Raw genomic sequence first — 12089 nt, forward strand, 5'->3', positions numbered from 1 at the left:
CATGAACAATGTTTCTACTACTATTCTTAGACATGGTTCCTAGTGCATGTGTGCATTTTTTTTAAGATTTATTTATTTTAGAAATATAGCTCTCATGAGCAAGGAGAGGGACAGGGGGAGAGGGACAAAGAGAATCCGAAGCAGACGCCCCCCCTGAGTGCAGAGCCCACTCGGGGCTTCATTCCAGGGCCCTGAAATCGTGACCTGAGATGAAATCAAGAGTCAGATGCTAAACTGACTGAGCCACCCAGGCACCCCATATGTGTGCGATTCTTGTGGTGGTACCCAGGAATGGACTTGCTGGGTCTTAGGATATACAGGTGTTCAACTGTACACAATGTGACTCGCTTTCTGAGCTCCAAATGAGGATATACCATACCACTTGCCCCCAAGTGAGAATGTGGACAAGATATGGTGGGAGTTGTGGAGGGTTTCTGGTGGAATTGAGCACCTATTGTGTACACGTGGTAGGGGACCCATAGAATGAGATGTTGGTGCCCTGAGAAATAAGATAGGGAAAAAAAGAAACCCAATTGCCATGGAAATCATCTTCCAAGGAGTGCTCCACCCTGGCTGGACAAGGGGAAGGTTTGAGACCCAAACGGAGCAGACAAAGGACTCTATCCTAGTTGGCAATATCTCCATCTAGGGTTAGGAGGTTGTGTATCTGGTATATCTGGAGCAGGAGAGGCTTAGGCCATGCTGAATTCCTCCCACCTACCAACCCTTACCCCAAAGATCTCTTCACATATCCTTTATCTCATTTTGCATGTTATCTTTTTTCATTCTCCCAATTGGAGAAGATACTATCATCTCCACAAATGAGGCTTAGAGAAGGGAAGTGCCTTGCCCAAAATCATGTGTTTTATTCCAACTGCCTGAACAGAGAATTTTCCCTTCCTTATCCTCAGTTTCCACATTTTTTTTTTAAATTTATGATAGTCACAGAGAGAGAGAGAGAGGCAGAGACACAGGCGGAGGGAGAAGCAGGCTCCATGCACCGGGAGCCTGATGTGGGATTCAATCCCGGGTCTCCAGAATCGCGCCCTGGGCCAAAGGCAGGCGCCAAACCGCTGCGCCACCCAGGGATCCCAGTTTCCACATTTATAAAATGGGAACGATAACACCTAACCCACCTCACAGACTAGTGGGAAGATTAAATAATACCATTCAAGCTTGAGTCCTGGAGATGCTCCTTGAAAGTCACTTGTTTGAAAAAAAAAAAAAAGTGGGGTGCCTGTGTGACTCAGTTGGTTAAGCATCTGCCTTAGGCTCAGGTCATAATCTTGGGGTCCTAGGATAGAGCCCCACATCAGAGTTCCCTGTTCTGCTTCTCCCTTTCCCCCTGCTCCTCTCCCTGCTTGTGCTCTCTCTCTCTCTCAAACAAATAAATGAAATCTTTTTTATTTTTTTTTTATTTTTATTTATTTATGATAGTCACAGAGAGAGAGAGAGAGAGAGAGAGAGAGAGGCAGAGACACAGGCAGAGGGAGAAGCAGGCTCCATGCACCCGGAGCCCGATGTGGGATTCGATCCCGGTTGTCCAGGATCGCACCCTGGGCCAAAGGCAGGCGCCAAACCGCTGCGCCACCCAGGGATCCCTGAAATCTTTTTTAAAAATAAAAATAAGTTAGGGATGCCTGGGTGGCTCGTGGTTGAGTGCCTCCCTTCTGCTCAGGGTGTGATCCTGGAGTCCCCCATATCAAGTCCCACATCAGGCTCCCTGCAGAGAGCTGGTTCTGTCTCTGCCTGTGTCTCTGCCTCTCTCTGTGTCTCTCATGAATAAATAAATAAAATCCTTAAAAAGTAATAAATTGGGGATCCCTGGGTGGCTCAGCGGTTTAGTGCCTGCCTTTGGCCCAGGTCATGATCGTGGAGTTCCGGGATTGAGTCCCGCATCGGGCTCCCGCATGGAGCCTGCTTCTCCTTCTGCCTTTGTCTCTGCCTCTCTCTCTCTCTCTCTCTCTCTCTCTCTGTGCCTCTCATGAATAAGTAAATAAAATCTTAATAAAAATAAAAATAATAAATAATAACTTAAAAAAATAAAAATAAATTAAAAAGAAAGAAAGAAAGTCAGTTGTTTATTGGCGGCTACTGTTATTATTAAATTGCTATTAAGGGGAGCAGGAGGGCAGCCTCGGTGGCTTAGCGCTTTAGCGCGGCCTTCAGCCCAGGGTGTGATCCTGGAGACCCAGGATCGAGTCCCATCAAGCTCCCAGCATGGAGTCAGCTTCTCCCTCTGCCTGTCTCTCTCTGTCTCTAATAAATAAATAAAAAATCTTTAAAAAGGGGGGGCGGGCCTGGGAGCACGAACCCAGGATAGGCGGAGCCCTGACTCCTTGCCACCTTGTGCTGTTGCCTCTTGCAGAGACTCCATAGGTTGTGGTAATCAAGGCTCACTTTGGTCGCCTCTGCTGTTCTGTGACGTGTCTTTCAGGACTGCACAGCCGCATCCTCCACCCTGCTTCTAGGCCCCAGAGTAGAGGTAGTTGTCCTCTCCCGCAGATTTCAGCAAACAGAGATGAATCGACCGGCGAGCAGAGGACGCCCACCCTCTACTCTACCTCAGGGTGAAGGAAGAAATCGGAGCCCAGCAGTTTACTCCATCGAGAGTGTCTGCTGAGCACCTAGTATGTGCCAGTCCTGCGCTGGGCCCCAGGAGCATCGGGGGCAAGCCTAGACCCCGTCCTCAGGTCAGCAAAGGAGGGGTATGAAGACAAGAAAACTGTGTGCTAATTATTACAAGACCGAAGTACAGAGAACTGTTCTAGTTAACGGGAAACCAGACAGGCCTAGGGGCCAGAAGGCACCCCAGGAGGCCCACGCCCTTAGAGCTGGGCCTTAAAGAACTGCCGAGCGCTCTCCAGGTGCGCAGAGATTGCTAGGGCTCCCTGCCCATTTAACAGAAGGGGAGACTGAACGCCAGCGTCGGTCTGCCCTGCCCGCCTCCCCTGGCCGGAGCGGACAGCACCGCTCGGAGTCCGTAGGCCGAGCGCCCCAGCCGGGTGCCCCCCCACCGCCCCCCGCGCCCGGGGCGGGGCCTCGGCCCAGGTGCGCGGCGGCGGCGGCGGCGCTTCGCGGAGGCAGGAAGTGTGTCCCCAGCGGCGGCCCGTGCAGCGCTCCCGCGAGACGCTCACCTGCGCTCCAGGTGAGCGGCAAGGGGGGCGGGGGGAGGGGCCGAGCCGGAGGCGGCTCACCTGGCGGGACAGGTAAGCCCCGCGCGGGCCCGTGGGGGCGCGAAGCACGGCGACACTGGTGTGGAGAGACCCCCGAGGCTACACCTGGGCGGGGGAGGGTCCCGGGGCCGGTTCCGCGGGCGCCACCCTCCCACTTCCGGGGTGTGCGGGCCGGGCCGAGGAGCGGCCCGAGTGGGCGCCTGGGCTGGGCGGGCAGAGAGGGGGCCGCGGGCGCCCCCGGGGCTGCGCTGGCGGGCCGGGGCGGGGGCAGCGTCGGGCCGGGGCCGTGCACAGCCGGAGGAACGGTGTCAGGGCGGGCACGGGGCTGCGTCTGCCCCCGGGCGGGGGCCCCTGCAGCTGGAGAGGGTGGCGCCCGCCCCCAGGGCACTGCTGGCGTAGGGGCTGTGCTAATCGGAGGGGCAGTGCCGGGGGCTGGTCCTCCCTCGCCCCGGGAGTAGGTGCCCCCGGATGCCGGAGCCGCGGGCTGAGCCTTTGGGGCAGGAAATAGGGGGTGCGGGGATGCCGGGTGCGAGAGCCGAAGGCTGTTCCCCGAGCGGGCTGGGGTGCCCCTGTCGGCTTGGTGTGCAAGACTAGGCTGGGTACGGGGGTGGGGCCTGTCCTGGGGAACCTCGGGAGGAGGGGGATGGTACAGAGACAGACCCCCGTGTGTGTGTGTGTGTGTGTGTGTGGGCGCGCGCGCGTGTGCGTCTTCTCAGGGACTAGGGAAGGGGGAAGAGCATCTAGGGAAGTTTGGTGAGGACGGGCTTAGGACCTTCTGACTCTGGGGAAGATCCCTGCAGTGGCCTGGGGCGCCCAGCGTCCGAGCCCCTCCCACGTGCCGGGCACCACACTAAGCAACCTGCCGGCAATATCTCATTTAAACCTTACGGTGACCCAGGATGATACTAATCTCTCCCCTTGTTAAAGTGGAGAAAACTGAGGCCAAGAGTTTTGCCCCAGGTCACAATAGGAGCAAGGGTCCTCCCCTCACTTAACCAAGTGACCGGGTGTTCCTAGGGTTTAAGGGGGGCGGTATGCAGCAACAGCTTGGGGAAGATAGAACCTGGAAAAAATGGGCTGAGTTTGACTTCAGGCAGGTTTTGGACCTAGAGGTGTGGGGGAAACTGAAACAAGTTACTGTCCTTATCCTACCTAGGTCTTGGTCCCCACTTCCCTCTATCTCACCCACATTCCAGGTATGCGGCACAAAACAAAGTACCTGGGCTCCAGAGTCTGGTAAACCACAGTACAAATCCTGTTCCATCCCTTTCCAGCTGGGTGTCTCTGGGCAAGTCACTTCTGAGCTTCAGCTTCCCAATCTATAAAGTGGAGACAGAATACTTACAGAGCAATTGTGACTGTTGGGTAAAGTGAATATCCTCCTGGGCTGGACCCGTTTCTGGCCCATTCACTGCTGTTTCTCAGGATTTAGTACAGTGCTGGGCACATGATAGGTGCTCAGTAAACATTTGGTGGGTGAATTTAATGAATAGCAGCAAATCCTTAAGCCTTGGAGGCAGAGGAGTGACTCAGACCATCATCAGTAACCCCTTGATGTTTTTACAAACCCCAGGTACCCCAGAACTCAGTGTGGTTCAAACAGCATAGAGGCACCCGCCCTCCTCATCCAAGGCCTGAGCCTGAAAGACTTGGGGTTTCCTGTGTGGTCCATCCATGGGTACAGGCTTGTCCATGGGGCTGGCAGCTGGCCACTTTGCCCCCTTCCTCCCAAGTAATAGATGGAATGAGGTAGTGGGTTAGAATCGGGGCTAGGCTGCTTGGGTACAAATAGATGTGTGGCTTAAACAACATATTTAACCTATTTGGGCCTCTCAGTGTATAGTAATAACAACAATAATAATACCTACAAATAAAGTTGTGAAAATTGGTTTAATATATTCACAGCACACAAAACAATAACCAACTCATTCACTAGAATACAGACTCCTGAGGTTAGGGAATTTTGTCTGTTTAACCACTGCATCCACCAAATTTAGGATAGTGTCTGGCACTCAGTAGGCCCTCACTAAATATTTGTTAATTGAGTGAATGAATGAATGAATGAATGAATGAATCCATACTCATTCCCACATTGCTCAAACCAAGGTAAAGGTTTTTAACCATGGGCTGTCTGGATCATGAGGGACTTTTTTTTTTTTTTTTTTTTTAAGATTTTATTTATTTATTCATGAGAGAGACAGGAAGAGAAAGGCAGAGACCTAGGCAGAGGGAGAAGCAGGCACCAGGTAGGGATCCCAATGTAGGACTTGATCCCGGAACTACAGGATCATGGCCTGAGCCAAAGGCAGACAGTCAACCCCTGAGCCACTCAGGTGTCCCCATGGGGGACTTTCAAGTCACCTATTGCAATCTCCTGTTTCATCCCCCTCCCCCGAGCCTGCTGCTACCCCCATTCTGGTCAGCCTAGAGCCTAAGTCCTTTTTCTTTGTACCCAGTGGTCCTGGTTCTACTCTGAGGTCACACAGAACATGTCAGTCCCCTGAAGCACTTACTGTGCCCAGCCCTGTTCCCATACTGAGGTGGAAGGGAGTCAGACACAGCCCCTGCCCCTTAGGGTCATATAAGCTTATCTTCAGTTCAAGGCCAACCCAGCTGACAGAGCCCAGCAGAAAGCTATGAGGAGAGGTGTTCCCGTCTGACTTGGGGAGCTGGAGGGGCCTTGGAGAAGGAGTGCCGAATGAGGCCAGGGGGGTGGATTCCATAACTGTAAGAATAGAAACTTCCATATTCTCTTACCCAGACACCATGGCCGACATTCCTTCCCTCCCTCCCCTTCTCTTTTAAGACACATGCACCTTCTGATTTTCTTGGGAAACTTTTGAGATTAGCTTGCTGACATCATGCTCCTTTACCCCTAAATGCTTCAATGTGTACTTCCTGAGAATAGAACATTGTGTTATTTAACCACAGTAATCAAATTCAGAAAATTTAACGCTGGCATAATACTATTAAATAATACACAGTCTCCTTTTAAATTTCACCATTTATCCACATCATCCAGTTTCCAATTTTTCCTCTTGATCCAGGATCCAGTCCAAGATCACACATTGCATTTAGTTGTCATTCCCTTAAGCTGGGCTTGTCTGATGTCTCCTCATGATTACATTCAGCTTACGCATTTTAGGCAGAAGCACTCCTTAAGTGATGTAGTATCCTCTTGGTAGAGTGTCAGAGGCCCATGATGTCAGTTCATCCTATTATTGGTGACGTTAACTTCGATCATTTGATTACAGTGGAATCTGCCAGGTTTCTCCAGATTTTTTAAGTTCTCCCTGGCTGCCTCAAGTAGAAGGGAATGGAAGAGGATGAAATAGGAGCCTTGACAATAACCTGGGTGAGAGATGATGGTGGCCCTGTTTAAAGAGGTGGCATTTATTTGCCCACGGAAACACTGTCTGTTAAAGCCAAAACTGGGACTCTAACACAGATATCCTGATGTCCACCACATCACCAGTTCTAGGACCCCAATGCCATTAAATCGAGGATAGAAAGATAAGGGATCAATGTTGCAGAAAATCCAGGTTATTCCTGGCAGACTCCTATATGTGATCAAGGACCTTCCACATATCGCTATATAATGTCCCCTGACTCCCTCAGGCATAGTTATTCACTCCCATAATGCCTTGTATATCCTACACGTTCTATCTCAGGAGCTTTTAAGCATCTATTTTTCCTACAAAACCACTAGTGAGTCACAAAAACAGGATCCGTAGTTTATTTGTCTTTGATTTTATGGTGCCTAACATGGGCCTAGGCTCAGTGATTATGGGATGAATGAAATCTTCACTCTGAGCTTGCTTGCAACCAAGTCAAGAAAGGACAGAAGGTGGGAAAAAAAAAAAAGGAAAGGAAAGAAGGTGTATTTTGTGGCTTGGCTTTCTTGTCTAATCAAAGAAAGCAAAAGAGTGCTTGGCGTTAAATATTGCTAAGAGAGCAAAACCGATCCAAACTGAAACATTGACAGGGGAACTGTCACACTCTCATGTCTGACTTGAAGGAAGAGGGGAAAGGAAGGTAGTGATGGTCAGGTTCTGTAGAAAGTCACATGGAAAGGCATTTGTTGAGAACCTCAGAGACTCTGTTGAGTAGGCTCACCAACAGTGGGAATAAACTGGGGGGAGACCATTCCCTGGAAAGTGGTATCTCAGGAGATTGTGATAAAATATACATTGCATAAAATTTACCATCTTAAGTTTTTTAGTACCATTTTAACCATACAGTTCTGTGGCATTAAACACATTCACATCGTTGTGTAATCATCATTACCATCCATCTCCAGAACTTTTTCATCTTCCCAAAGTGGAACTCTACCCATGAAACACTGACTTCCCATTTCCCCCTGCCTCCAGCCCCTAGCAACCACCATTTACTTTCTGTCTTAAGGATTTGACTATCCTAGATTTTTCATGTAAGTGGGACCATACAACATGTGTCCTTCATGTCAAGTTTATTTTACTTAGCATAATGTCTCAAAGCTCATCTATGTTATGGCAGGTATCAGAATTTTATTCCTTTTAAGGACTGAATAATATTCCACTGTATGTATACGTCATGTTTTCTTTATTCATTCATCTGTCAATGGACATTTGGGTTTTTCCACCTTTTGCCTATTGCAAAATATATATATGCTACTGTGTTACCTTGGCATACAGATGTCTGTTTAAGTCCCTGTTTTCCATTCTTTTGGGTGTATATACCCAGATTTGGGATTGCTGGGCCATATGGCAGTCCTGTGTTTAATTTTTTGAGGAACTGCTGTACTGTTTGCCACAGCAGCTGCACCACTCTACAAGGGCTCCGCTGTCCCCACATCTCCAATACCTGTCATTCTCTGGTTTTTCAGTAGCAGCCATCCCACCGCATCCCTGGGTGTGAGTCCCAGGGCATTTCTTTTTTCTTACAGATTTTATTTATTTATTCATGAGAGAGACAGAGAGAAGTAGGCAGAGGGAGAAGTAGATTCCCTGTGATGGAGCTTGATGTGGGACTCGATCCTAGGACTCCAGGATGACCCTGAGCTGAAGGCAGATGCTCAACCACTGAGCCACCCAGATGCCCCGAGATATCTTTTTTAAGATTTATTTATTAATTTGAGAGGGCGAGGACGGGCAAAGGGAGATGGATAGAGAGAATCCCAAACTTTGCACTGAGTGCGGAGCTCAATGTGGGGCTGGATCTCACGACCCTGAGATCATGACCTGAGCCAAAATCAAGAGTCAGACACTTGACTGACTGAGCCACCCAGGCAGCCTGTCCCAGGAAATTTTCACATGTAGGTTGGACCAGAGAGAGAATTTCTTTTTTTTTTTACTTTTTTTATTTTTTTTATTTTTTATTTTTATTTATGATAGTCACAGAGAGACCGAGAGAGAGGCAGAGGCATAGGCAGAGGGAGAAACAGGCTCCATGCACCGGGAGTCTGATGTGGGATTCGATCCCGGGTCTCCAGGATCACACCCTGGGCCAAAGGCAAGCGCCAAACCACTGCGCCACCCAGGGATCCCCAGAGAGAGAATTTCTTTGGGAGAGAGGGACAGTAGGTGAAGGTTCGTGGGCGTAACTGTGCCCTTGAACCTGACTCCTTCCTGGCCTCTCCTCTACAGGTGTCTGACTGCAACAAATCTTGCAATGAGCCATGCCCCGCCCTGGACACCCCCGCCCATCATCTGGGCCCCCACGCTTGGGACCCTGGGAACAGCCAACAGAACTATGCCTGGAGACTTTTGATGAGCCGTCCCAACCTCCACCAAGCCGCCGCACCCGCAGGCCAGACCCCAAGGACCCTGGCCACCATGGGCCGGAGAGCCTTACCTTCATCTCCGGCTCTGCTGAGTCGACTGCTGAGCCCCCAGCCTGTTGCCTGCTCTGGCGACCCTGGGTGTGGGACTGGTGCCGGGCTGCCCTCTGCTTCCGTCGCTGCCGGAGTTGCCTCCAGCGTTGTGGGGCGTGCATGCGGGGCTGCAGTCCCTGTTTGTCTGCTGGGGACTCCCCCGAGGGGGCTGCTGAAGCCAACTGGGCCAAAGACCACAATGGAGTGCCCCCCAGCCCCGACCGCGCACCTCCCAGCCGGCGGGATGGCCAACGGCTCAAGTCAACCATGGGTAGCAGTTTCAGCTACCCTGACGTCAAGCTCAAAGGCATCCCTGTATATCCCTACCGCAGCGCCACCTCCCCAGCCCCGGATGCGGACTCCTGCTGCAAGGAGCCACTGGCCGAGCCCCCACCCATGCGGCACAGCCTGCCTAGCACCCTTGCCAGCAGCCCCCGGGGCTCTGAAGAGTACTACTCCTTCCATGAGTCAGACCTGGACCTGCCCGAGATAGGAAGCGGCTCCATGTCCAGCCGAGAGATTGATGTGCTCATCTTCAAGAAGCTGACAGAGCTGTTCAGCGTACACCAGATAGACGAGCTGGCCAAGTGCACATCAGACACTGTGTTCCTGGAGAAGACCAGTAAGATCTCGGACCTTATCAGCAGCATCACCCAGGACTACCACCTGGATGAGCAGGACGCTGAGGGCCGCCTGGTTCGCGGCATCATTCGCATCAGTACCCGCAAGAGCCGAGCCCGCCCGCAGACCACAGAGGGGCGCTCCATGCGGGGTGCTGCCCCTGCTGCTGCCCCTGACAGTGGCCATGAGACCATGGTGGGCTCAGGGCTCAGCCAGGATGGTAGGTGGGGTTCCACACGGCTGAGGGGCAGAGTGGAGGACACTCTGGCCAAGGGGGGGCTGCAATGGGTTGTGGCCACAATGGGCCCACCCCTCAGCCAGTCCCTGCTCCCTGTTGTCTTTTTCCTCCCCTTTCTCAACCCCTCTGTGTCCCCTAAGTGGCCCCTCTGTCCCCTCACTGTCACCTGCCAGAACTTGCAGGCCTAGCCCAGGAACCCATGTGAATTTGGACTTCTGCCCTGGCCTAACCAAAACCCCCACACCTGCCCACCATCACAGATGCACGCATACACGCATGCGAGCACACTCACACACTCAAGTTGTGTCTTTGTTTTAAACATTGGTTCTCTAAGTCGGCCCAGGGGTAGGTGACCCTGCCCTCGTCAGGCAGGAGCTAAAGTGGGGGGTTGGGCTAAAAGGATGTGATAATGACCACTGCCCCCTCCTGTTCCCTCCCTAGAGCTCACAGTGCAGATCTCCCAGGAGACTACTGCAGATGCCATCGCCAGGAAGCTGAGGCCTTATGGAGCTCCAGGTTTGGTCCTGACCTGAGAGTGCAGTGATGAGAGTGCCCCGGGGCTCCCCTCTCCCCCCTGCATGTCCCCTCTCCCAGAGGGTGGGTGAGGATGGGATTAGAAAGGGGCCAGAAGCCTGAGCAGCCACAGACCCCATCCTAAGCCCCCCAGTCACTGGGGACAGTGAAGAAGGCGGAGGCCATGTGCTAGCAATGAACAGGCACCTGGTGTGCTTTCTACTGCTGCCTTCTTGGTCTCCATAAGCCCCCAGGAGTGGTGTCATTACCCTTTTACAGACAGTAAGGCTGGGGCTCAGAGAGGTCAAGAAGCTGAGTGGGTCATCCAGCCAAGATTAGACTGACCAGGCTTGAGTCCCACTCTGTTCCTTCTCAGCAGGCTTCTCCCTGCCCATGGTACCTGGATGAGCTCCTTCCCCTTTCTGAGCCTGTTTCCTCTTCCCTTCCCCTTAGGATACCCAGCCAGCCATGATTCATCCTTCCAGGGTACAGACACCGACTCATCAGGAGCACCGCTGCTCCAGGTGTACTGCTAACCCCAACTGGGAGAAGCAACCCCTTCTGGGAGAAGTACAGCCCACAGCATGAAGAGTGGAAGCAGGAGCCCTTTTGGAGGAAGCTGGGCCATTAAGACCAGAAGCAGTGGCCACCCTGGCTCCTCCCACCTCAGTTGACTGGTTCCTGAACCATGTGCATTTCACTGGGCCATGGTGCCCACATCACCCTGGTTCCCTTGCTGGCCTGACCCCTGACTGGGCCTGTTCCTTCCTGCTCGGTCTTCAGAAGCCCGAATCATGGAAAGCAAAGACTTACAGTTCCTTTCTGGGATTGAATCCCAGCTCTACCCCCATTATATGCACCCATAATCATACAAAGTTCCTCCTCCCCAGGATGAGGGTGGGGGGAAAGGGTGATAGCTCACAGAAGCTTATCTTGAATGGATTGGGTTGGGGGCAGGCAGGGTCTGTCTGGAATTCTGTGGGCAGTGCCCACTCCACATTATGTTCTACTGGTTCTTGGCTGATGTTCTGTATACTAACATGACCACAGTTGCAAGTACAAAAGTAGTAGATGACTGCCTGGTCATCTCGGCTGTGATACTGCCCTTTCTGTCCAATCTACTGGACTGATACACAGAGCAGGAGACAGGATAGAGTGCCCAGCCTGCCTTAGCATTATGGGGTCAGTCAGAAGGCTAAAATGAGAGCAAGACTGCCCACCTATGAGGTTCACTGAGTTCCAGGTAAAGATCCAGTTTCTGTACCTGAGAAAGGCCTAATAAGTGGTTTCCATCACTGTTGAGAGGTTCTTCTAGGCAGGCCTACCAACTCCTGAAGGTTGGCATGTTCCCAGCCATTCTTGCAGCTTCCCCAAATCCTTTGAGCTTGGTCAGCCCCCACCCAGCCTGACTTGAAGCCCCATCCCCCTCTTCCAGGTTCTGACAAAACACCAGGGTCTACTGGAATCTTCTTGACCTTCCCAACAACCCTGGAGTGGGCTCATTCTTTGATGGACTGTGAGGCTAGGGCTCTGAGGGGTCAAGAAACTTGGTCACACAGCTAGCTAACTGGCTCTGGACCTGGAAGCTGGCCTCTTGGCAGTTTTGCCCCAAAGCTGGCAAGCTGACCTGCTTGGGGCAGAAGCGAGATGTTTGGACACAAGCCTAACTGGGTTCAGAAGGATCCTACTT

At 52.1% G+C, this 12089-nt stretch overlaps 1 protein-coding gene across 2 annotated transcripts; it reads left to right on the plus strand.

The window, feature by feature from the left end:
- The first annotated feature begins 2994 nt into the window (after nt 1–2994).
- On the plus strand, nt 2995–11625 carry KDF1 (keratinocyte differentiation factor 1). Of its 2 annotated transcripts, none has more exons than XM_041767970.1 (4): nt 2995–3148; nt 8801–9868; nt 10328–10402; nt 10853–11625. In XM_041767970.1, the coding sequence occupies exons 2-4, from the start codon at nt 8833–8835 to the stop codon at nt 10933–10935; spliced, it is 1194 nt and encodes a 397-aa protein (XP_041623904.1). In that variant the 5' UTR covers nt 2995–3148; nt 8801–8832; the 3' UTR covers nt 10936–11625. The 2 variants fall into 2 exon arrangements, with proteins under 2 accessions (XP_041623904.1, XP_041623905.1); XM_041767971.1 differs by having other exon boundaries at nt 3142–3209.
- Nucleotides 11626–12089: the final 464 nt, after the last annotated feature.

Source organism: Vulpes lagopus, chromosome 8 (genome assembly GCF_018345385.1).
Source record: "Vulpes lagopus strain Blue_001 chromosome 8, ASM1834538v1, whole genome shotgun sequence".
Lineage (NCBI taxonomy): Eukaryota > Metazoa > Chordata > Mammalia > Carnivora > Canidae > Vulpes > Vulpes lagopus.